General features: G+C 33.4%; 1 protein-coding gene across 4 annotated transcripts; it reads left to right on the top strand.

Annotated features, from left to right (window-relative positions):
• The first annotated feature begins 13,685 nt into the window (after positions 1-13,685).
• Positions 13,686-26,615, top strand: LOC120083490 (PHD finger-containing protein 6). 4 transcript variants are annotated; one of them, XM_039039264.2, is made up of 10 exons: positions 13,686-13,815; positions 14,038-14,097; positions 15,086-15,171; positions 15,654-15,958; positions 17,493-17,669; positions 17,816-17,999; positions 24,314-24,544; positions 24,625-24,749; positions 25,535-25,884; positions 26,082-26,615. In XM_039039264.2, the coding sequence occupies exons 2-10, from the start codon at positions 14,092-14,094 to the stop codon at positions 26,337-26,339; spliced, it is 1,722 nt and encodes a 573-aa protein (XP_038895192.1). In that variant the 5' UTR covers positions 13,686-13,815; positions 14,038-14,091; the 3' UTR covers positions 26,340-26,615. The 4 variants fall into 4 exon arrangements, with proteins under 4 accessions (XP_038895192.1, XP_038895193.1, XP_038895189.1 ...); XM_039039265.2 differs by having other exon boundaries at positions 13,687-13,815; positions 13,962-14,097; positions 17,837-17,999; XM_039039261.2 differs by having other exon boundaries at positions 13,687-13,815; positions 13,962-14,097.
• Positions 26,616-27,269: the final 654 nt, after the last annotated feature.

Genomic DNA, 27,269 nt, shown 5'->3' with positions numbered 1-27,269 from the left:
TGATAAAGAAAGATTGATGTAGGAAATATGAACTTACTTGAATTGTTTGGGAGAAATGAAGAACTTCTTTATTTTTCAACACAAGATACAAAGTTCTCTAGAATTTATCTCAAGGCAAAAACTAAAGATACGGAAGAAAAAATTTGTGAAGGTAAAACTTGAAGGAAAAAACTTGTGTCCCTAGATTCATACTAAACTTCCTTTATAGAGATAGGAAGCTTACCATGCATTACATTGGGTGGACACATTATAAGACACATGACACCTAAAATCTAAAAACCAAACATTTGTACAATACATTGAGACTTAAGTTTGACATGTTTTGTCTTCAATTGGAGTTTATCGTCTACTTATTTGATTGAGTTGGCGTGTGGATGTGATGCATTAAATTTGCAAATTCGTTGTCATCCTCTTCTTCTTAAATGTTTGATGTATTTTCTTCTTGGCTGGTAGTGGATGGAGACGAAAATTGTTGAAGAATAATATTGAGCTCTTCTTCATTTGATACTTGTGCCATTGCAGCCATCAGTCTTGATTTTTGAGTAAAAAATTGTTGATTCTTTTGTAGGTTTGGCTTCATATTGTGGGGATAGATGGAAAACCATTTTTCCACCACATTTTTTGAAGTAACAACTGTGTTGAATTTGTCTCACCACTTGATTCGATATGATCGAGATAGGCGGGAGATGCCATTTGATTCTGTAACAGAATAATTCTAGCAAAAAATCTATGCTAGATGAAAGTAATTTGAAAAATGTAGAGTTAAGTCAAAAGAATTTGAGAAAATATTATTTGAAAAATATCTAAAACTTTCAAGAATTGGATATGGTAGGATAACTTCATTAAGGCCAAATAAATCCCACCAATCATTAAACCATAATGGAAAATTTTGAATACATGTTTTGTCAAATATTATGAATCAAGAATGATTAAAATTGTTTAACCAAAACATATTGTACCAAGCATTTTGATAATCGATGTATGAATAGGTTTGTGGAGAAAATTGATGAGAAAATCTTTTTCAGTATAAATACTTTGATTCCATTTTGTTGGAGTTAGAACACGAAGAATTCTAACTTTTGAAAAGACAATTCTATTGGGGTCATCTTTATTCCTGTTATTGGTGATTTCAATTGAGTCGGTATCAACAAGAATAAATTCATAGATTAAACGAGTTTTTTTAGGATGGTTTGAAATATAATCGAAATTTGACGGAAATGTTTTTTAAATTGTTTCAAGCATAGATTTACCTATGAGTTCTGGTTCAAGAGTTGTATTATATGAGGTATGGGTTTTATTATGGTAAGAAGTAGATGAAGATGATCGATAATTAAAAGTTTTGTTTGAGGGTATAATTTCAGAGTTTGAATTTGTAATGGCTTGGATGTAAGTGGTTGGAGGAGTGGATGACTCCTCAATTTTGATAGCGAAAGAGTTGATTGTTAAGGCAGAATGTCTTCAACGGATGGAAGATCCCAAAATTTGAAATTTATGATAACGGCAATGCTTGTGGAGTTTTCCCTTTTCGATCCTCCATTACCCGTGATGATTCTCCTTTGATAAATTGATACACTTGAAAGTATGCTGCTTTGGTTTGTGGAGGTGTTGATCATTATTGTTGTTCTTGATCACAATCATGTTTTTTTTTTCTTTCTTGCAAGTGGACTTCATTCGTTCTTTTCTTTCTCTTTCACTCTCTTCTTTAGTCTTGCTTTAAAAAATTCTCGAGTGAGGTAATCAGGAAGGGAGTTTGCACTTCCTTTTATAGCTTCAATTTTGAAAGCAAAACAAGAAAGTATTGCTTGTCATCTGGCAAAAATTTGTCGAGAAACCAGGTTTTTAACATCTTAAAACATCTATAGTTGCTTTGCAATCCACGCGTATTAAAAAACTTTTGTTGATTAAATCACTTTGGAATTTGTTGGTACATAAAAGGATTGATAAATCTCTTTTTTTTTATGGTTGAATAATTTTTTTGAGATCCAAGCCAAATACCCAAATGATATCTAACTAGTTGTTCGTTACCATTGATAGACTATTTGAGAATGTCTATATCTGATGCATCTGTTTCTACAATAAGTGATGCATGTGGATTGATGATGGATAAACATGAAAGACTTTTGACTAGACCTTAGATGGTTTTAATGATGCATGTATGTTGATGATTCCATGGAGAGGAATTTTTTCTGAGTCTTTGGTATAGAGGTTCACGTTTGTCTTAAATTTGGAATAAAGTCTGCTATATAATTTAAGCAACCTAAGAATCTTTGTAATTGATTTTTATTAGTGATTTCATCCGAAAAGTTGTTAGCAAATTCTATTGATCTTTGAATTGGTTTTATTTTTCAATATCGTATCCTAAGAACCTTATGTTTTGTTGAAATAATTTTATTTTGGGTAAAGAAACAACTAAACCATTTTGTTTAATTATTTTGTGAAATATTTTTAAATGTTTAAAGTGTTGTTCTATGGATTGTGAAAAGATTAAAACATCATCAATATAGACAATTGTGAATTCTTGATATGAGTTAAAAATGTCATTCATAATATTTTGAATTCAGAAGGGCATTTTTTAGTCCAAATGGCATTACATTCCATTCTAATTGTCCAAGTGGAACATTGAATGTCGTTTTATATTTATCTCAGTAATTTGTATTTGCCAAAATCCAGATTTCATATCAATTTTTTAGAAGATTAAGGCATTTTGTATTTGGTTAATTAGATCTTTTTTGTTTGGTATGGGGTAACGTATCTATTCTAGAACAGAGTTTAAGGGTTTGTAATTGATGACAAGACGAGGTACTCCTCGTTCTATTTCTACTTGATTATTTACATAAAAAGCAGCACGACTCCAAGGTGATTTGTTAGATCGTATGAGTCTCTTTTCTAGAAGTTCTTGAATTTCTTTATGGCAATATTTTAATAATTCAGCATTTATTTGTATAGGTCTTGCTTTTGTAGGAATTTTTTGTTCATGAAAATTTTTAATATATGGTAAGCTAACGATGTGTTGCTTTCTTTCTCAAAAAGTGAATCGTAGTACATATATCTTTTTCAATTAATTCTTTAAAGCGATTAATTTGATTTTGAATATAAGGGTCATCTAATTTTCGATTCTTTTATGACCTATTTCTTCTTTTAGAAATTGGATTTATTGGGTCTTTCTTTTAATGGAGTTAATAGTTTTAAATATTGAGGAATTTTGAATGGAATTTATTACTTTAGTAGATATTGGAATTACAAATTTGAAAGTAATGTTTTGATTTAAGATTCTTGAATTTATTTGAGAATGGATAAATTTGAGATGGGAATGGGGTTCCTAATATTATTTCTTCATCTAAGTTTTAACTAATATGAAGGTATTTTTTAAACAATATCCTTGATTGCATATATGTGCATTTGAAAGTTTGTAACAAATTTTTAATCATTGACCATTAGCACCATGTAATTTTTCGAAGGTTTTTTCAAAGTATTTGGTAGGTATTAAGCCTTCTCGTATACAGTTTTGACCAGCTCCTGAGTCAATTAAAACCTTAGAGGTTAAATGGTATTCCTTTTCAGAAGTGGAAGGTTGATCAATTATTTGTTGAGTTTGAAGTGATAAGAGTTCAAATTTTATTTGAGAATTTTCTTTTTTAATGGTAGAAATTTTTTCCTTTATTGTATTTATTTCTCCTTGAAGGTCGGGAATGATTACTGGTTTTGTTTTTGGTTCGAAGCGAGAAATTGTCTCTTTAAGATTGTAATGATGGAAACTTTGTTGTTGAGGTTTTTTATATAATAAGATAAGTTTTTCAAAATATTCTCTTTTGATTTTGGGGTCTTCATATGATGAGGAGGAGTCTAAATGTGTTAACAAATTTAATAATTGAATTTTTAAATTTTCATCTATTTCTAAACTATTAATTTTTCCTTTCATAAGACAATTTGGAGCTATGTGTCCTTTTTGTCTACATTTATAACAAGTAATTTCTTTTCTTTTAGTAGTTTTGTAATTTTTAAATCTTCTTTTTGGTTTATAAGTTTGTTTGTTTTGGTTATTTTGAAAATACCCTTGGGTTCTATAAGGTTTTCTGTAAAATTTCTTTTTAAATTGCTTGGGTTGTTTTCGTGCAAGAAGCTTGTATTTTCTTGTAATCATATTGAGCACAAAAAGATCCAAGTTTCTGTTTTTGCTTATGAAATTTATTTTTCATTTATGCTCCCAATTTAAGGTATATGCATAAAGCTAAACCTTCACTGTTGATAAAGTTAATTAATTCATGGGAGGTTAGATTATCAAAAGGTATTATACCGTGACAAGTTTATCTTATTGTTTGGCGTACTTTTTCAGCAAAAATTTGGCAATCCTGAGAGGAATTTTTCTTTCCAAAATTGATTATTACAATCTGTATTTTGTAAGCAATGGCTGCTAAGGCCATTTCATGCATTAAATTTAGAATATGATGTTCAGCCATGCCATCTATATTCCATTCGTAGATTCCATTTCTTGTATATTGAGCCTGGGTTAATTGATGTCTCTCTTAGTATTGCATGGAATAGATGGTCTAGAATAAAAGTTTCTAAATTTTGGATACCTAGAATTTGTGTCTTTTGAAGAGTGAGGTTATGAAATTGTTCTTCCAGATTATTTTGTAAGTCATCAGGATTATCTTTTATTTCATGTATGTCAGAATGATTTTGACCCGATTCATTTATAGTATTAATTTTTTATGTTAATGTATTAAATTCTTTTGTGGAATTTAAATTCATGCTTTGTAATTGAAGGTTAATTTTGTCTAAAATATTATTAGATTCTTTACTTGAAAAATTAATTAATTTTAAATCTTTATCTGATATTTCAAAAGATTTAAACAATGGTTTCGCTTTATCGATTAGTTGAGGTTGTGATTTTATAGGGTGATGTTGAGATTCAAGTTTGGATTCTATTCTTTCTACTTGGTTGGATATTGTATGTAAAATTTTATTAGAATAATTATTCTGTAATTGTATATTTTTAATATCTTTTAATGTTGATACTTTTGTTCCAATTTCAGGTATATTTATCATCTTGAAAGGTGAAGCTATTACTTCTTGATCATTATTATTCTGAAATTTAATTTCTTCCCAGGGAGGAAGTGTAGAAATACAGTTTCAATCTTCAAGATATGAACCTCCATAATTGGAATATACCAAAAGTAGAAATTAAAACAATCTATCAAATAGGAAAATTAGAAACAAAACCACAGAACAATTAGTCCCAATTAATAAACTCTCAGAAACTCTTTTTTTATTTTCAAGACAATCAATTATTCAACACCAAGAAAAATATAAATTTCTTCATATAGGACTAGTTCAAATTGCCATAAAACCACTTTATAGAATAGGATTAGATCCAATTCTATTCTTGTTATGTGATAAAAGACAGAGAAACTTTTCAAACTCAATACTTTCTATAGTCAAATCAAATTTAGAACGAGAACCCGTCTATTTCAATAGTTATCCAAACTTTTCAATTTCTTTAAGTGATCCAAATATACTTAGATCTTTAATGCTTGATATTAAAATTCTAAACATGGATTGGGAACCACAAATTGAATCTATTGTAGGAATATTTCGGATACATTATAAACTAATGCATACAAATTTATCCCCCAAAGCTCTTAAGACTTCTCCCAAAGACCAAACCCTGAAGCCAATACGAATACTCAATTACTTTTACTCCAAAAATGCTATCTTGGAATTAAATTACTCATAATCCTAGATGGAATTTAGAAGACACTTTTAAACCTTCAATTGAAGATCCAAAATTAACCGGAAGTGTAGAAATACAGTTTCAATCTTCAAGATATGAACCTCCTAGATTTTCAAATCTTCAAAGAGTACGGTTTGATAATACAATACCACAACCTTTTTATACAAAAGATAAGGAATCAACCTTATTCCCAATATGCAAAATATTAACCAGTTAAATGTTATTTCCAAACCCTTTACAATTAACAAAATAGAATTAGATAAAGAGTTTTGGTATGACAAAAATAAACTCTTAAAGGAATAATTTTTTTGAATCCTTTACCAAAACTGAACAAAGTGAGATTCGTGATAAATATTACGAAACAAAGGAAAACTTAAATTAAATATATATTTCTTCCAAAGATGAAATACAGAACCTATTATCAAAACCTTACATCTCCCTCATATCAAACTATTAATACTAATACATCTTTTCCCATATGGAAAACTACAAATCCTAAAAGATATATAACTTCCCCATATCCTCCCTTAGAAGAAATTAAATTTCAAAATAATAATGATCAAGAAGTAATAGCTTCACCTTTCAAGATGATAAATGTACATGTAATTGGAACAAAAGTACCAACATTAAAAGATATTAAAAATATACAATTACAAATAATTATTGTAATAAAATTTTACCTACAATATCCAAAGAAAGAATAGAATCCAAACTTGAATCTCAACATCACTCTATAAAATCACAACCTCAACTAATCGATAAAATGAAACTATTGTTTAAACCTTTTGAAATATCAGATAAAGATTTAAAATTAATTAATTTTTCAAGTAAAGAATCTAATAATATTTTAGACAAAATTAACATTCAATTACAAAACATGAATTTAAATTCCACAAAAGAATTTAATACATCAACATAAAAAATTAATACTATAAATAAAACTTCTGGTCAAAATCATTCTGACATACAAAATAATCCCGATAACTTACAAAATAACAATTGCATAACCCCACTCTTCAAAAGATAACAAATTCTATGTATCCAAAATTTAGAAACTATTATTCCAGACCATCTCTCCCTAACATGCAATACGAGAAGAGACATCAATTAACCCAAGCTCAATATACTGGAAATGGCATCTATGAATGGAACATAGATGGCATGACAGAACATCAAATTCTAAATTTAATGCATGAAATGACCTTAGCAGCCACTGCTTACAAAATACACCAAAATACAGACCACCAAATTGCTCAAATGCTAATTTTCGGTTTCACTACAATTTAAAAGGATGGTGGGATAATTGTGTATCTTCAAATGACAAAACAAGAATACTAACTACCATTAAAGTTGAACCAAATGGTTCAGAAATAAGTCAAACACAAGACGCCGTTGCAACTTTGATTTACACTATTACCAAAAACTTTATAGGAGAACTCGTTCAATTCCAAGAACGAAGTTCTGAAATTCTTTCCAACTTTACCTGTCCAAAACTTGAAGATTTCAGATAGTATAAAGATGTTTTCTTGAGCAAAGTCTACACCCGCACAGATTGTAATAATAAATTTTGGAAAGAAAGATTCCTCTCAGGATTGCCAAAATTATTTGCTGAAAAAGTACGCCAAACAATAAGACAAACTTATCACTGTATAATTCCTTTTGATAATCTAACCTATGGTGAATTAATTAACTTTATCAATAATGAAGGTTTAGCTTTATGCACATACCTTAAATTGAGAGCAAAAATGAAAAATGAATTTCATAAGTAAACAGAAGTTGGATCTTTTTGTGCTCAATATGGTTATGAGAAAATACAAGCCCCTCAGTAAGAAAACAACCCAAGCAATTTAAAAGAAAATTTTACAAAAAATTTTATAGAACCCAAGGGTTTTCAAAATAACCAAAACAAACAAACTTATAAACCAAAAAGAGATTTAAAAATTACAAAACTACTAAAAGAAAAGAAATTACTTGTTATAAATGTAGACAAAAGGAACACATAGCTCCAAATTGTCATATAAAAGGAAAAATTAATAGTTTAGAAATAGATGAAGATTTAAAGATTCAATTATTAAATTTGTTTACACATTCAGACTCCTCTTCCTCATTTGATGACAATGAAGAATCCTTTCTATGAACAAATTTTGATTCTGAAATATCAATATCCTCTAGTGATAATCAAATTGAGACATGTGCATGCAAGCAAACTATAAACTATAAATGTTATTTCAAGAGACCAAGGGATTCTTTATGAAGTCATTCGCCAAATTGAAGACCCCGAAATCAAAAGAGAATATTTCGAAAAACTTAAAGATCTTATTATAGAAGAACCTCAACAAAAAGTTTCCAACATTACAATCTTAAAGAGATAGTTTCTCGCCTCGAACCAAAAACAAAACTAGTAACCATTCCCAACCTTTAAAGAAAAATAAATACAATAAAGGAAGAAATTTCTACCATTAAAAAAGAAAAATCTCAAATAAAATTCGAATTCTTATCACTTCAAACTCAACTAATAATTGATCAACCTTCCACTTCTGAAAAACCTGAAAACATAGAAATTGATAACGAAACCGATAAAATTCCACATGAATCGTTTATCAATCTTATTAATAAAGTTCAAATACAAAAATGATAGTCTATTATTGATCTTGTCATCAATAAGGAATACCATTTAACCTCTAAGGTTTTAATTGACTCAGGAGCCAATCAAAACTGTATACGAGAAGGCTTAATACCTACCAAATACTTTGAAAAACCTCCAAAAAATTACATGGTGCTAATGGTCAACGATTAAAAATTCGTTACAAACTTTCAAATGCACATATATGCAATCAAGGATATTGTTTCAAAAATAATTTCATATTAGTTAAAGATTTAGATGAAGAAATAATATTAGAACCTCATTCCTATCTCAACATTATCCATTCTTAGTGAATGAGAAAAGAATAAATTAAAAAAATCTTAAATTAAAACATTACTTTCAAATTTGTAAATCCAATATTCACTGAATTAATAAATTCAATTCAAAATTTCTCAATATTTAAAACTATTAATTCCATTAAAAGAAAGACACAACAAATATAATTTCTAAAAAAATGTTATAAAGGAATCAAAAAACAATTAGATGATCCTTATATTCAAATATAATTTGCTAACAAAATTCTAAATGAAATCATCAAATAAAAATCAATTACAATGATTCTTAGATTGCTTAAATTATATATGGAGCCGTTTGGGGCACCAAATGAGCTCCGTCCTCAAAACCGTCTGCCACACGGCTTTTTTCATAGTTCTTAACCCCCTGGGTCCATTTTCGCATTTTTTCGTGTCGGAATGTTCACGCACAAAAATTGGGCCCCGTGGAGACTTTATTCTAAGACAAACATGTAAACCTCTATACCAAAGACTCAGAAAAAATCCCCCTCCATGGAATCAACAACATACATGCATCATTAAAACCAGATCTAGTCAAAAGTCTTCCATGTCTATCCATCATTAATCCACATGCATCAGATATAGGATATGGAGGCATTCTCAAACAGTCCATCAATGGTAACGAGCAACTAGTTAGATATCATTCGGGTATCTGGCTAAGATCTCAAAAAAATTATTCAACCATCCAAAAAGAGATTTTATCAATGTACCAACAAATTCCAAAGTGATTTAATCAACAAAATTTTTTAATACGTGTGGATTGCAAAGCAGCTACATATATTTTACAAAAGGATGTTAAAAACCTGGTTTCTCGACAAATTTTTGCCAGATGGCAAACAATACTTTCTTGTTTTGATTTCAAAATTGAAGCTATAAAAGGAAGTGCAAACTCCCTTCCTGATTACCTCACTCGAGAATTTCTTCAAGGTAAGACTAAAGAAGAGAGTGAAAGAGAGAAAGAAAAGAACGAATGAAGTCCACTTGCAAGAAAGAAGAAAAACATGATCGTGATCAAGAACAACAACAACGATCAACACCTCCACAAACCAAAGCATCATACTCTCAAGCATATCAATTTATCAAAGGAGAATCATCACCGGTAATGGAGGATCGAAAAGGGAAAACTCCAAAAGCATTGCCGTTATCAAATAAATTTCAAATTTTGGGATCTTCCATCTCTTGAAGGCCTTCTGTATCAAAATTGAGGAGTCATCCACTCCTCTAACCACTTACGTCCAAGCCATTACAAATTCAAACTCTCAAAATTTAGAAATTATACCCTTAAACAAAACTTTTAATTATCAATCATCTTCATCTATTCTTACCATAATAAAACCCAGACCTCATATATTACCACTCTTGAACCAAAATTTATAGGTAAATCTATGCTTGAAACAATTCAAAAAACATTTCCGTCAAATTTCGATTATATTCCAAACCATCCTAAAAAAACTCGTTTATTCTATGAATTTATTCTTGTTGATACCAACTCAATTGAAATCACCCATAACAAGAATAAAGATGACCCCAATAGAATTGCCTTTTCAAAAAGTTAGAATTGTTCGTGTTCTAACTCCAACAAAACGGAATCAAAGTATTTATAACGAAAAAAGATTTTCTCATCAATTTTCTCCACAAACCTATTCACACATCGATTATCAAAATGCTTGGTACAATATATATTTTAGCTAAACAATTTTAATCATTCATGGTTCATAATGTTTGACAAAACATGTATTCAAAATTTTTCATTATGGTTTAATGATTGGTGGGATATATTTGGTCTTTAATGAGGTTATCCTACCATACCCAATTCTTGAAAGTTTTAAATATTTTTCAAATAATGTTTTCTCAAATTCTTTTGACTTAACTTTACGTTTTTCAAATTACTTTCATCTAGCATGGATCTTTTGCTGGAATTATTTGGTTAAGAATCAAATGGCATCTCCCGCCTATCTCGATCATATCGAATCAAGTGGTGGGACAAATTCAACACAACTGTTGCTTTAAAAAATATGGTGAAAAATTGGATTTCCATCTATCCCCACAACATGAAGCCAAACCTATAAAAGAATCAATAATTTTTTACTCAAAAATCAAGACTGATGGCTGCAATGGTACAAGTATCAAATGAAGAAGAGCTAATATTATTCTTCAACAAATTTTGTCTCCATCCACTACCAACCAAGAAGAAAATACATCAAACATTCAACGAGGATGACAACGAATTTGCAAATTTAATGTGTCACATCCACACGCCAACTCAATCAAATAAGTAGACGACAAACTCCAATTGAAGACAAAATGTGTTAAACTTAAGTCTCAATGTATTGTACAAATGTTTAGTTTTTAGATTTTAGGTGGCATATGTGTTATAAGGTGTCCACCCAATGTAATGCATGGTAAGTTTCCTATCTCTATAAAGGAAGTTTAGTATGAATCTAGGGGCAAAGTTTTTTCCTTCAAGTTTTTTCCTCAACAAGTTTTTTCCTTCAAGTTTTACCTTCAAAAGTTTTTTCTTCCGTATCTTTAGTTTTTGCCTTCAGAGAGAAATTCTAGAGAACTTTGTATCTTGTGTTGAAAATAAAGAAGTTCTTCATTTCTCCCAAACAATTCAAGTAAGTTCATATTTCCTACATCAATCTTTCTTTATCATTTTAGCAATTAATTTAGTCTTATTTTATTAACTGTCAATTTACACAAACTTTTTATCATCATTTCAATCACAAATTATATTAAACCTTTGCCTCATTCCATACCAACATACTCATTCCATTCCATAAAATATCATAATTTTCCATTCCATAACCATAATTTTTCATTTAATAAAATATCATAAATTTCCATTCCATAATCATAATTTTTCATTTTTCGTTTCATTTTCCATTTCCTCTCTCTTTGCCACGTGTTCTTCATGCATCCTTCCACCAACACCATTTACTCCATATTCTTCGTGCCATTTCTTCCATGCTTCATGCTTCCTTCCATCAACACCATTTACTCCATATTCTTCATGCCACACACATCACATGTCCATTTCTTCCATGCTTCATGCAAACATCATCCTAATTGCTTGCGAGTATAAAGCTACGTACAATCATAGTTTAAAATTTTCATCGAAATTGATTTCGATGACCTCAAAATATTGATTGATTTTTCCCTAATTTCGACAAAATTTTGAGAATATTCCAGTCCCCCTCCCCATTCCGACGAAACTTTAAGATTTCGAGAAAATTTCGACCTTTTTAGGAAAAATTGATTTATTTATTTATTAATTTAACTTAGTTAAATTTTTTTTTATTTTATGGTCCTAATTACACACAATTTTATAGTTTAACACTAATGTCATCTTTGACAAATAATTAAGCCTTTTTTTAAGTGTTGTTTTTTCTAATTTTCATTTTTTCTCAATTTTTAGCTTTATTTTCGACAAAAACTTTCATTTTTAAATAAATTGAATTTGAAAAACCCATAAAAATAACATATTTTTATTTTTAATGGCCTTCAAATTTTTTTCATTAAATTTTCACATCATTTTACTTCAAAATATTTCTAAACTCTATATTATTTTTTAATTTATGCTCTTGTATCAATATTTACACAAACATTTACAATATGCCTCTAAATGTTGTCTTACTTACTTTATAGAAATTGTGATTAAAAATGGTCTACTATAATCTAATTAAGCTACAATCTAAGTTTTATCAACTAAACTATCTTCATGCTTCTTGAAATTTCTATTAATATCGATATTTATGTAAAATACTCCATCTTGTATACAACTAATTTTCACCTTCAACCTCTGTCAGAGGCATGTTAGCAGAAATATATTCATTTTTTCTGTCTGAGGTAAAAAACAGTATCTTCTAATTCTTTTTAATTTGGGAATATGAAAATAACCTTAAAAAAAATGTACATCCCATTGTAAAGGTTTTATATTAAATAGAGAGGGTGAGAGTATCAAACATCTAACATTGAGTACAAATATTATATCGGTTGAATGATGGTCATTTTAGTTTGACATATCTAATTTGATCATAAAATCTGTATGCCGTACTTTGACAATAAAAATTATACTCAAAGTAGCACAAACATTTAAGGGTTGACATAACTCTCTTGGCTGAGGGTGTAAGTTTAAATCTCCACAACTTAGTTTATTTTTATTTTTTTAAAAAAAATATATATACATTATTCGTTGTATTATTTACTTGTACTTGAATCTTAAATATATGTTCTAAAAATTAATTTGGCTTGAAATGGATTAAACCGTAATAGTAAATTTCATGAATAAAATATGATATATGAATATGTTTTAAACATTTATAGAAAAAATGTTAATAGATATCCTTTTTTGGAAAAACAAACAAACAACAAACTAATATAAGAATTAAAGGCATATTTGGTTTAACTTTAACTATTTAATTTAAAGAAAAAAATCTTTTTTCTTTTGGAAAGAAAATGATTGTGAAATAAATTGGTTTATGACAAACACCCAAAATAAACCTTTAGAAAAGTGGTTTTTGAGTGTTTAATAGTTAAGCTCTTTGTAATTTAAATATTCTCAAAATTCACTTATCCCACTTTTATTATGTTGGGTGGCTGCTACCGTCTTTCATTGGTTCATAATATTTTATAGTTGTTATTTATAGTAGTAATTTGACATCAATAAAAATACTTTAGTATATAATAAACCAAAGAGACTTGTATACTTTTGAAAGTACGTAAATATTTTTATCATAAACATTTAAATGAAAATGACTTTTTAAAAAATATTATTTTTTAAATCAAAATTAGATAAACAAAATCAATCATAACTCACATGCGAGTAGAAATTAATGGTTGAAATCAAACGAAATTAAAATTGAAAAAACTTCAAAATGACCATTTTGGGCTTTATTATCGGTGGACCCATATGGAGTGGGCACGTCTCGAGTGCGACAGCCCCTTCACGAAAAAATTGCGCCCGACGAATTGCATTATTTATATCGTTTCCCCCTCCTTAAGTTTTCATTTTCGGTCAGTTGTTTGTTTTTCAAAGGCTTTTCTTCTACTTCCTCCCACTGCTCATTCTCCAACAAACCATCAAAGCCGCCAGCGGGTCATTAATGCTTCAACTCTGCCCATCAATCTCCACAGACAGTAACGTATTTCCTTTGCTTTTCCTTTTCTGTTGTTCTTCTTCTTCTCATGCCTCTGTTTCCGCTTCACTACGGCGTTTCTTCTCAAGCTATTAGTTTGTATGATTGTTTGGTTTTCCTACGTAAGATTGCCATCTTTAATGGCCTTGTAGGTACAACCAGTTGGTTCTTTTATTGTTCCTTCTGTTTTGTTCTCTGGCCCTTAGCAGACCAGCATTGAATGTGCAGTGAAGACGGGTGATAACTTATTGCGGTGCTGAATGTGGGTTTCTGTATCGGTTAATGGCGGTACGTTGTTATTTTGCGTTGTTTTGGCCTTCTGCGCATGGACCTGTGTATTTGTTTTTTGCTTTCTCTTTTTGCTAAAATGGACGTAGACTATTTGAATGCCATCTCTGAGAAGACAAAACTTAGTTGGATTAAAATAATGTTCTTAGACCAGGAGTTTACCAGCTTGGTTAGAATTTGAGTTTGCGTGAATATTATAATGTTTGGATTGCGCTGCTGTTTGGACTATTTGTGTTCAGTGCAGTGTGTTTTGGGGTGGAATATTGAAACCACTTTGTTTTGGGTTTTAACTTTCTTCCTTATGGTTTGCATGAGTTAATAAACTACGTGGAGATTGAATGATGCTTCATATATGTTTGTATATTTTAATGTAGTATTACAAATTTTGGAGTTAGGGCTTGTTTGGGAGTGAAATAATAGTTAAAATCACTTTTATCTGGTTCAAAATCTCTACAAAATATGCTTCTAATTTTTAAAAATAAGTTTTGATTTATGAAAATTGTATTTAAAAGTGTAAAATGAAGCATTAAATTAATTTTGAATGATTAAGGCTTGTATTGGAATGATTTTGAACTTGAGAAAAATCATTTTAACCAATTCAAAATCAATCTCAAACATGTCCTTAGTTGCTTGTAACAATCCTTAATCCAAGAATCCAAATTTTAGTTTCCATTTTGTCATATATCAACGTGGTAGATAAAATAGAAAACAGAAGATCTTTGTTTTCCATCTTTTTAATTTTCTGTATGCCACACGCGTATATATTATTTTACATTATACTCATCTTCCCATTTCGTGAGAATGGCAGGTTAGTTGGCTACTCGACAGTTTTCCTTTCAGATTTGTTTTAGTAAAGAATCATTTCCATATTAAGAACAATTCAAACACGTGTTTAGTGCTTCTACTTCTCTAGCACTCGCTACCTGCATTCTAGATTTTCTCTCAGTCACTTTTATGTTGATCCTTGCGTTTCTACTTTAATTTTCAGGATCAGTTCTGTTACGTCTGTGGTGATGTTGGTTATGCTGAGCTGATTGTAACCTGCACCAAGTGCAAAGTAGTTCACGAACATCTGTATGTTTACCTGTGCTTCAGTTCCTTTTCTTCGACGCTGTTCAAGTTGACTTTTCTTGTTTGATTTCGGTATTTTAGTTTCTTGTCAGTTGAATCATAGATGGCATTGCATATTCTTCAGTTGGGGATATTCCGAGGAGAAACCAACTTGTAGTATATCTACTCGATGGAGATTATGTGCATTATCTTCTTGTCGTGTATCTTTAAACTTTAGCTAGTTGAACTGATTAAGAATCTAGCTAGTTGAACTGATTAAGAAAGCTGAAGAAAAATTGACTGCTTTAAAATTTAGCTTGAGATTATGAAATTTGTTAATAAATTGTAACGAGGTGACATTAATCCCTTTAATTCCATTTAGTGCTTTAATCATTTGATTTGATATGATTGGTTAAAACGTCCCTTATAGTTTTATCCATTCAATGTCCTAATAAGAGTTCCATATTTGTGACCCTTCTCATACGCTGCCATCTCTTTGTTTTCAGTTATTGCATGCCCAATAAAAGTCATGATGTCCCCAAATACTGGCTTTGTGGTAATTGTACGTTAGAGGAGGCCAAAAGTTCTGATGATTCAGGGTTGCAGGTTCAACCTAAAATGCTAAGACATGCAAAAACTAGTAAAGTGAAGTTCTTACCCACCGAAGAAGTAATAAAGCTATCATCGGGAGGGATGAAGGAACCTTCAAAGTTGAACACAGCTTTTGTACTGCGTAGAGCATCCAAATCCAGGAAAGTTTTTGATAGCTCTATGCCCCGGCCACTTTTCCAAGCATCAAAAGAATCTCAAGGTAGGTTCTCGAGCATGTCCTTATTCTTTTTTGCATCTGTTACTTTGTGTGTGTATCCATCTATGAAGCATGTATATGGACACAAGACATGAATATGAAAGGACAGATCATCTTATAAAAAATCTAGGACATGAATATGACTTTGACATCTCTGTTAAAATGTAAAATACATATATGGTTTTAAACAAGAAGGAAATTCGAGGTCAATAAGTTTATACATTTACATGCTTAAATGAGATTTGATATATTTTGCTCCCAAACTTTATTACATTTCTAGATTATTATTCGTGTCTATTTATTATGCTTAAACAAGTATTTGATACATGCCCGACAAATACGACCTTACTTGAACAGGATCTGTTCCATAGGTTGTACAACTGTGTCCTTGAGTTCTAAAGATACATGCCCGATAAATGTTGCGCTCATATTTATTTTGTACAACTAGTGTTTAATACAGATTTATTGTTAATAATTGTTCCACATGTGCGCAACAAGTTATATATTTATATATATATATATATTATGAGAAACAACCTTTCTCGATGAAACAATGCAGATACATCCAGAAAAGCAAGCTCACACAAGGGTAGGTTGCTAAAGGAAGACCCTCCAGTTTTGTGAAAAATTAGCTATCAAGTAATGAGAATATATATATTATGAGAAACAACCTTTCTCGACGAAACAATGCAGATGCATCCAGAAAAGCAAGCTCACATAAGGGGAGGTTGCTGAAGGAAAGACCCTCCAGTTCTGTGAAAAATTAGCTATCAAGGAATGAGAAAATCTGTCACCGAAGCTAAAAGAGAAACACGGAATCTAACAAGGGACCAAACGTCATTTGGATCCCTTTCCAAACCTCTAAACACTCAATTGTTCCTCTCTCCCCAAAAATCCCACAATAAAGCACACACCTCAAAAAGCCATAAGAAACAAACCCTTATCTCTAAAAGGTAGATGGAGAGAAAACTCCCTGATCATCTCATTTAGGTCTCTGTGGTGGGCTAACTGAAAGTCAAATGTCTCCAAAAAAATAACTCCACATAGAGTTGTCAAAGTCGCATCTGTAAAAGCCAGATCCTACCCAACAAATAACATACCCAACAAATTTGTCAAAAAATAACATACCCAACAAGTATCAAATTGTCGAAGTATGACATGTGTCAAAATTAGCCTAACGAAGTATCCTCACTTAGGCATGTATACTTTTTAACCAAATTGATCTAGGTTTTTTGTTTATATCATGCAAGGTCCAATAATTTGTGTTATGAAAGCTCAATATCTCATGATAAAAGCCAAATTATTTAGTGATAATGCCGTGGTCACATAGTATTTTGTAAGTGTGAATCTCAGGATCTGTGAAGCTATTTTTGTGATCCAAAGCTAACAACCTTTGAGGGGGAAAATAAAAATATATAATGCCAAAAATCATCAGTCTGTCATGTCCTTTTAGACAGATGCGTTTCCTTTTTTTTCTTCATTTTCTGACTTATGTTTAGTTGAATGTTCAATTTGTATTTATGTTCTTTTCTTGCAGAACGAACTTCTGCTGTGATGCCTCCAAGGATATGTGGTGTGAAGAAACAAGCATTAGCTCCTTGTTTACCTCCAATGCTAGTAGGCCCAGTACAAACTTCTAAAAAGGTGAAGGTTACAGATACACCTGCTTGCACTTCTTCTGTGTCAAGGCATGGTTTACCTATCACAGATACAGGTAAGAAAGAAGAGCTTTGTAATCTTTATGAAACTCCTAAATTTGGTTATTATGGTGGGATCCACTCCCAAGCTAATCAGTATAGCCCCTTGCTTAGTTTTAGTTTCCATTTCTAGTGGTATCATATCCATTTATTTGTTTTATAGCCAATATTAACGACAACACAGGAAAAGAAGTTCCTTCACCTTCCACTAAGTTCAACAGAGGAAAAGAAGTTCCTTCACCTTCCACTAATTTGGTGGATATGGGAAAACAAAAGATGGATGCTTTGATAATACAAGAAATTCTTTCATATCGTGATTATCTCCCATCATTACATGCCTCTTGGAAGTGAGTCTCTTCCTCTACAGTTTGCTTCTTCGATTCCATTGTTAGAATGGATATAATTAAATATGTAGTCATTTTATGTTAATTAGTTAATTAATTAATGATGTACACTAATTAATGATATTGATGAAAATAAAAGAAGAAGAAGAAAAGATCACACGAATAATTTATGTGGAAAACCCTAGGCCAGGGAGAAAAAACCACGATCTAGTTTTTATTATTCAAGTAATATAGAAATACAGAAAGACTGCTCAAATAAATAGACAGACAGAAAGCCCTAGGCCCATAAGAGAATTACAAATAAGCCCCTAAGGCAAACCAACCCTTTTTCGACACTCCCCCTCAAGTTGGGGCGTAAATATCAATCAGACCCAACTTGCTGATACAGTAATCAAAACTCTGTCTTAACAACCCCTTTGTAAGGACATTTGCAATCTGCTGATTAGAAGGGATGTAGGGAATACATATGCTCCCATTGTCCAGTCTTTCTTGATTGACATGTTTGATCCTATCGACCGGATTGTTGGCAATACTTATTGCTGCTTTATTGTCACAGAACAATTTCATTGGAAGCTCACTGTCTTGTCGAAGATCTGTCAATACTTTCTTCAACCAGATTTCTTCACATATCTCCAAACTCATGGCCTTGTACTCGGCTTCTGCACTACTTCTGGCAACCACTCTCTGTTTTTTATTTCTTCAAGTGACCAGATTGCCCTAGACAAAAATGCAATACCCAGACATAGACTTTTTATCAACAGCAGACCCAACCCAGTCCGAATCAATATATGCTTCTATACCACGTTTACTAGACTTCCTGAACAGAAGACCTTTACCAGGAGTGCCCTTTAGATACCGTAGAATGTGTTCGACGAGTCATATGTTCCTCATAAGGAGCTTGCATGAATTGACTAACAACACTCACGGCATACGATATATCAGGTCTCGTGTGAGATAAATATATCAATTTCCCGACTAATCGTCGATATCTCTCTTTACTAACAGGGGCTCCATTATTAACATTACTCAGTTTGGCATTATACTCCGCAGGAGGTTTACACCCAGTCATTCCTGTTTCTTTGAGGAGATCTAGAGTATACTTTCGTTTGAGACAGAGATACCCTCTTTCGACCGAGCCACCTCCATCCCAAGGAAGTATCGCAAGTTTCCCAGATCTTTAATTTCAAATTCTTCAGCCATCTTTGTTTAAGTCTCATAATTTCATCAGTATCATCACCGGTCAGGACAATGTCATCTACATACACAATAAGTACTGAGATCTTTCCTGAACCAGACTTTTTTGTAAACAATGTGTGGTCTGAGTGCCCTTGACCATACCCTTGTGCTTTAACAAATGTGGTGAATCTGTCAAATCAGGCTCTTAGAGAATGTTTCAACCCATACAGTGACTTCTTCAATCTACAAATCCGATGATTAAACTGGTTTTCGAAGTCGGGTGGAGGGCTCATGTAGACTTCTTCTTCGAGTTCTCCATTAAGAAACACATTCTTCACATCCAATTGGTGCAAAGGCCAATCTTTATTAATAGCAATAGATAACAACACCCGGATTGTATTGAGTTTGGCCATAGGAGAGAATGTCTCAGAGTAATCAATACCAAAGGTCTGGGTAAAGCCTTTGGCTACCAGTCTCGCCTTGTATCTGTCAATCGAGCCATCGGATTTGTACTTGACAATAAAAACCCATTTACATCCAACCGTCTTGTGCCCCTCAGGAAGAGCAACCTGTTCCCATGTCTCATTTTTCTCTAGAACTCTCATTTCTTCCATAACTGCAGCCTTCCATTTGAGAGAGTCCATGGCAACTTGATATTACTTGGAAGCATTACTGTATCTAGACTGACTGGTAGTAAGAGCCTTGAACTCAGGAGATAGGTTACTATATGTCATGTAACTATGCATAGGGAACTTTGTACATGACCTAGTCCTTTTTCTCAAGGCAATTGGAAGATCGAGAGACGCATCACGGTTTTCCTCTTCTCCAAGTTTCTTACTGCAGCTAGCCGTCTGATCTATGGATCTTTCTTTAGAAGGACTTCCCACACAATCAACTTCCCTTCCACTGTTCTCGTTTGCTGGATTTATTTCCTCAGTGTTGTCTTTTCCATCAGTTTCTCCATCCTCCTCAATTCCTTCTATTTTCTCATCATTTTCACCAATCTCTATATCTCTGTCCACTCTACAATTATTAGTCTCAACACAATCATCAGTATCACAAACAGGGATATTCATACCTGGAACTGAGATCGAGTCAGACTCATGAACTAGAGTTGGAGAAGCGATAGACGGTACTGTTTCCTTCCTGAGATTCTTCCTGTAGTAAGTTATCCAAGGGACTTGATTCGTGGGAAGAACAGGATTAGGGAGAACAGGGCTAGGATGTTCAAGTTCAGCCGTCACCTTTAGGAGAATGGAATACGTGGACCAATTAGCCTCTTCACTGGGACTCTCCCCTGAAGAGGACTAATGGGAAAGAAAGGCTGATCCTCGAGAAAGGTGACATCCATAGACACAAAGTACTTCCGAGACGAGGGATGATAACACTTGTACCCATGTTGATGGAGAGGATACCCAACGAAGACACATTTTTGGGCACGAGAAGTGAATTTTGTACGATTGGGACACTGTGGGTATGGACAAAGACAACACATCCAAACACCTGTAGAGGTACGTCAGGAATTAACCGGGTGTTGGGATACGATTCTTTGAAACAGTCAAGGGGAGTATGAAAGGTTAAGACACGGGAAGGCATGCGGTTGATAAGGTGGGCTGCAGTGAGGATAGCATCGCCCCACAGATAGGAAAGAAGAGAGGTAGATATCATAAGGGAACGGGCGACCTCTACTAGGTGCCTATTTTTCCTCTCGGCTACTCCGTTTTGCTAGGGAGTATAGGCACACGAGCTTTGATGGATAATTCCTTTAGAGACCAGGAAGTCCCTAAAGAGTTATTAACGAATTCACGTCCGTAGTCACTCTGTAAAATAGCAATTTTTGTGTTGAACTAAGTTTCTATGGTCGCATAGAATTGTTGGAAAACAGAGGACACCTCAGACTTATTGGTCAAGAGAAAGACCCAGGTCAGTCTGGTGTGATCATCAGTAAAGATGATGAACCACCGTTTGTCTGTAGAGGTAGTGGTTGGTGAGGGACCCCAGACATCACTGTGGATAAGATTGAACGGTTTGGACGGTTTGTAAGGCTGAGAGTGAAACGAAACACGACTTTGTTTAGCCCGGATACACACATCACACTGTAAGGATGATATATTACTATTATGAAATAAATGCGGAAAAAGGTACTTCATATATTGAAAATTGGGATGTCCCAGACGGTAGTGCCATAACATAAAATCGGTCTCAACAGTAGAGAAATTCAAAGAAATAAAACTAGTCCTATAACCATCCTTAAAGGAAGTTTCATCAGTTAGGAAATAGAGCCCCCTATCGTGCTGGGCAGTGTCAATCGTCGTCTCCAAGCTTAGATCCTGAAACAAAACAATGTCGGGTGAGAAAACAGTCTGACAGTTCAAGTCCCTTGTAATTTTACTGATAGATAGTAATACGAAATTTTAGGAAAATGTAACACATCACGCAATATTAGACCCTTAATCGGAGAAAGATGTCCTTTCCCTGCGACAGGGGCAAAGGACCCATCTGCGATTCTAATCTTTTCATTTCCGGCACTCGGGTGATATGATATAAAATGATCAAAAGACCCGGTCAGGTGGTATGTTGTTCCAGAGTCTACAATCTAGGGTCGTTTTCTGTTAATGCTAATAAAACCAAATGACTGAGTCGTACCTGAGTGTGCAATTGCACTGACCCCAACAACACTTAAGTTACTCTGACCGTTAGCTTGAAGCGGAGTCGAGGTCTTTTCATTCACCGAGTCGCTAACCAGAGCCCGTCTAGGACCAGTCTTGTCCTGTGACTGACGTCGTTTGTAATTTGGAGGTTTTCCATGTAACTTCCAGTACTAGTCTTTCGTGTGCCATGGTTTTTTGTAATGCTCACAGATAGGTGGAGGTTTCTTGTCACTGTCAGATCCGGAGGACTTGGTGGCAAAAGCAGCAGCAGCCTCAGTAGATGTAACTACTGAAATATTCATGACCCTAGACCTGTCTTCTTCGAGGCATATTTCAGAGCACACCTCCATCAGTGACGGCGTAGGATGTTGGCCCAAGATCTTGCTGCGAACACCGTCAAACTTCGGATTTAACTCAGCCAGAAAATCATACACTCGATCAGCTTCCTCAATTTTGAAATACTGCATCCCATCATGTGTACATTTCCAGATAATCTCACGGCATAAGTCCATTTCTTGCCATAACAAGGATAATTTGTTGAAGTATGACGTTACGTCCATAGCCCCTTGTTTACATTCATGGACTTGTTTGCGTAAGGTATAAAGGCGAGATGCATTCTGCTTCTTTGAATACAATTGCTGTACTGCATCTCAAATGTCCTTGGCAGTTGCCATATAAAGTAACGGTCTGCCAATTTGAGGTTCTATGCTACTCACTAGAACTAATCGTAGCAATGAATCTTCTGCTCTCCAGATACGTTCGTGGGGGCTACCGGGTTCAGGTTTGGGTATCTCCCCAGTTAGATAGCCAAATTTTTGTCTTCCTTCCAGAGTCATTCTGATGGATTGCGACCAGGAGATATAATTTTCGCCATTCAGCTTTTCTCCAATAGTAGTTCCTGTAGAGTGTCCCATTGATCCAGATAATAAATTTGCAGCAGGTAAAGAATGGAAAGAGTTCACCAGGTTCTCGGGGCATAGCTGTAAATTGGATGACTCTGGTTGAGCACTTTGCGAATTTGTACCGAGAACTGACCCAAAATCTGCGAGTTATTGCTGAAGGAAAAGAAATATGCTTTTAATCTCATCAGAACACACCCCATTCATACCTGCTAGAGAGTTCGTCGAAAACGCAACCAGACCGGCGTCACTGTAGTCAGAGAGGACCGACCGATTTACCACCGAAGGTTGCTGGTCAGAGAACCCACTGACTCAAAGAAGTCGCCGCGGCTTCGAACCCTATGGCTGTCGACCGATCTGGTGATTTGTGGTGAAGTCTCGTCGTTTGGACGTCGTCAACCGATCTGGTGTGCGTGGAAGGTTGGGCTGTGATCGGATCTACTCGCCGAATGTCGTCTGCACTTGGGAGATCGACGGATCCGCGGCTCTGGACGTCGTTCAGATCTGGACGCCGATTCTCCTTGGTTGGGTGCGGTCCGATCTATCCTTCGATGGATTGGGTTGTCGTTCCGGCGGCACTCATTTGTTGAAGAAGGCGAGGTAAGGCAGTCTCTAGGTATTGTTGGACAGCCTCATTAATTGTGTCAGCTATCTCAAAATTGGTCGTCGAAGGAGACTCATCAATGGTGGCTAGCGTTTCATTGCCTTGCTCTAATACCATGATGAAAATAAAAAAAGAAGAAAAAAACACGAATAATTTACGTAGAAAACTCTAGGTCAGGGAGAAAAAACCACGATCTAGTTTTTATTATTCAAGTAATACAGAAATACAGAAAGACTGCTAAAGTAAATGGACAGATAGAAAGCCCTAGGCCCATAAGATAATTACAAATAAGCCCCTAGGGCAAACCAACCCTTTTTCGACAGATATATATAGTTCAATTCCTTGCCGAATTTAGGGATGGTTTATAGGATGATTTATGGTGGTGTTTTACCTGCTCGACTTGAATAAGTTGGTCATTCAAGCCTCTTATTTGTTAAATATCACGTGCCACTCACTGGAGTAGCCAGTACAATTTTATTTTATTTATTTATTTTGTAATTACACCACTCACTCTATCAACCTGGATTGGAAGGTCTTCTTATAATCTGTGTTTCGGGAGGGGACTCTTTGTTCCCTGGCCCTTTAAACTGTTCTTTGATATTGATCGAAAGCATTTTCAAGTTTTGTAAAATGTAAAATGGTTTTCTATGATCTAAAATCTAGTGTTCATGAAAAGTGAAGCCTTGACCGATTCTGTTTTCTATTTATCAATGTTTCCTGTTCCTGCGTGTGTATTTAGCGGATCCTTGTTCCAGTTTTTCAAAGTTGTCCTTTTTAAGTTGTTTTAAAAGTGTAGGACGTGGTACTTCTGCAGTGATTGTTGATGGTTGAGTACTTCATATCCGTTGTTCCAACATTACTGATAATGTATACATATAATATCGAAGAAAACAACAGTTTCATTGATAAATGAAATATCAATATTATATATTTGATTCACTGAAAAATTAAAATTATTTACTACTTTCAGAAATTTCTATTATTTAGGGGAGGCTTCCAATTTGTCGATACACATATGGCGGGTGAATTTTATGATGGTTTCCTGGCAAAGCCTCCATGTGTGGTATGTGGTAGAGTTTATGAATTGACGCGGAAGATTCCTCCAATTCTTCAAGTGAAGCTGCTTAGTCGTTCTGATATTTGGGGTGATCTATTTCACGATGAATGTCCGGATCTTGCTGATGTTGCCTTGTACTTCTTTCTGGGCAATAATGAAAGGTCTGTTATGATTTTGGATTTAATGGGTACAATTCTTGTTGTTGTTTAGCCGTGTAACACAAGTGTTGATTTAAGTGTAGGTCCAGGACGAATAACTCTTGCCTGTTTGAACTTATGGAGAGAGAAGATTTATTGATAAGAAGTCTTATTGACGGTGGAGAGTTGATTCTATTTACATGTAGACAGCTGGATCTCCTCTCACAGTGTAAATGCTTTTACATTCATTATTCGGGCATTCTTTAGTGTGATACTTCGTCTCACATTGGTTTGAATTTAGATACTGTTATGTTCTTCCTATTCATGTGTTAGAGGTCATAATTGTACTTTCCATAGTGGGCTCTTCCTCGTAGTAGATATACTGATACATTTACGTTAAGCTTTAATAACTTATGGATATCTGTTCTGTTGACTGTTGATGAAGTCCAAATTAAGTCACATTCGAGAAACCTAATATGTATTCCTATCTATGCTATTTACAATTTTGACTTAAGGTTTAGAAGAGTGTGCTATATAATCTTTCTAACTCTACTAACACCTCTGAAGTTGTATTCTGATATTTTCTCTCTAATAATGAACTGCTTTCTCCCTCTACTCATGGATGTAGCTAACACATTGTTAGTGAACCTTGTAAATCTCTGTGTCGATTTTCCACTATTTATGCTTTCTATTTATCTTTGATTGTCGATTTCTTAACAGATATAAACTTTAACCACAATTGTTTTAATCTTTAAATGAACTTAAGAAAAGGAATCGTACTTTGTTCGTTCTTACTGAATCAGAAGAATGGAACATTGATTTAGTAAAGCCAATTTCCTATTTTTCACAATGTTACATTTACTAATGCTGATACTAGCACTTCCTTCTGAATATTTGAGCTTGTCATACAGTTCCAGTGAATTTGATATACTAAAGTTGGTTCCCTGATTTTTTATTAATACCATCAGGTTTACTTGTGCTAGCCAAATAACTTGTGTGCAAATCTGTCTGCAGATGTTGTTAACATGTTAAATGCTGAATATCTCCTTTTCGGAGTCTTCCGTGAAATAGAAGACGACCAGTCTCCTTTTCCTATAATAGAATATGGTCCTGCAGTTTCTCCAGTTGAATGTGATTCCAGAGTTCCCCTGCTGGAATTCACGCCCAACAGAGATGGAAAGCACGATGAAGACAATGCTGTTAAAAGGGAAATTGACATCAAGGGTGGAAACACAGCTGAAAAGTCTCCTACTGCAAACGATGTAGACTCTACCATTCAGCGATTACTATTAGAATTTGGGTCACAGAAATCCAAGGAGTCCGATGTCAATGCATTAAATATGAATGCTCAAATAAAAGATCAGGTAGGAAACTCTCGTCCTCGCTGCCGAACCATCCCATTTCCTATTGGTTTCCATTTGCTCATCACGGTTCTGAAAGAAAAAAAAAAAAACAAACAAAAGATGAGCAAACCATGTATTCTTTATTTTGTGTTTGATGATACAAGAATCATTCAGTATCTGATCCCTCTCTTTATGTTATTTTGCAAATGATATGACAGGAACCTTCTTCGATCGCAACGACTAGCTCCTATTCTCGTTCCCTGTCAAAAGTAAAGACTGAACCTTCAGTTATTAAAGGGGAAGGAAATGATGGAAAAAAATGTTTGCAAACGGAGCATTGCTTGAGAGTGGCGCCAACATTTAGCATTGATGGCTCTCAAAACATGAGTGGTTTAACTGAACAAGATGCTCCCAAGAGAGTTGCAGAGAAGTATCTCCAAATCTTTAATGCAGGGATTAAAAAGGAACGTTGGTAGTTCTGATGTGAGTGAAGCAACTTGGCTGTTTAAGCCATTCAAGGTTAGCTTTTCGAATTGAACTTACCCTGTGTTGGTTCTTGTGTTGAAAAACGCATTCAACAAATCTGGTGGTACTCATTTTTACCGTCCACCGAAAATGGAGGTTTTGTGGCATATCTGTATGTGCAGTGAAAACAACTTTGTAAAGGTTTTACTCCGAATTTAACGTTGTTGCTTTGCTTGTGTACAGTTTTATCACTGCTTCGAGGTTATGATTATTATTAGGTTAAATTACATGTTTGATTTTCTCTTTTAGGTTATATGGGAAATTTTAGTCTAGTTAGAATTTTGTCTATAGTTTTAAAAACTTAGAATTTTGGTTTACATGATTCGATAAGATCTGATAAATAGTCTCTATTATTTGATAAGATTTTCAAACCATGGGGTCTAAGTTTTAATTATAAATTACAAAAATTAAATTCTAACTTTTTCCAAATTATAGAGTCCAAATTTACAATTTAATCTAAAAATTAATGATCTATCTATACAAATTTAATTTATTAGACAAACATGCGTTTTTCAAAATCAATTCACAATAAGGAGTAATTCATATATCTTATAAAAATTGTGAAAAGTTTTTCCTTTTTAATGTGGTATGTTTAACATATCTCTTCAAGATGGTTTCTTGAGTTTACCATACTGGAGTCGAGCAATTATCCATCTAGATTCATAGCTCTAGTACTATATTTGACAAACATTAGAATTTATCTCAAAATCAATTGGTTATGAGAGAAGTATCTTGTATAACTTATAAAATTGTGAGTCATTTATATTTTTTCAACCTGAATTCTTTAACAAAATTAACTAAATTTGTATTGTATTAATATTATTATTCTTATACATTATTCAAATTAGAAGGTTAACCAAGTTTTGGTTATCTTAAACTTT

Source organism: Benincasa hispida, chromosome 8 (assembly GCF_027475165.1).
Source record: "Benincasa hispida cultivar pf3 chromosome 8, pf3_genome.v1.1, whole genome shotgun sequence".
Lineage (NCBI taxonomy): Eukaryota > Viridiplantae > Streptophyta > Magnoliopsida > Cucurbitales > Cucurbitaceae > Benincasa > Benincasa hispida.
Note: the sequence above shows the minus strand (reverse complement) of the source record. Positions and strands in the feature narration are given on the sequence as shown.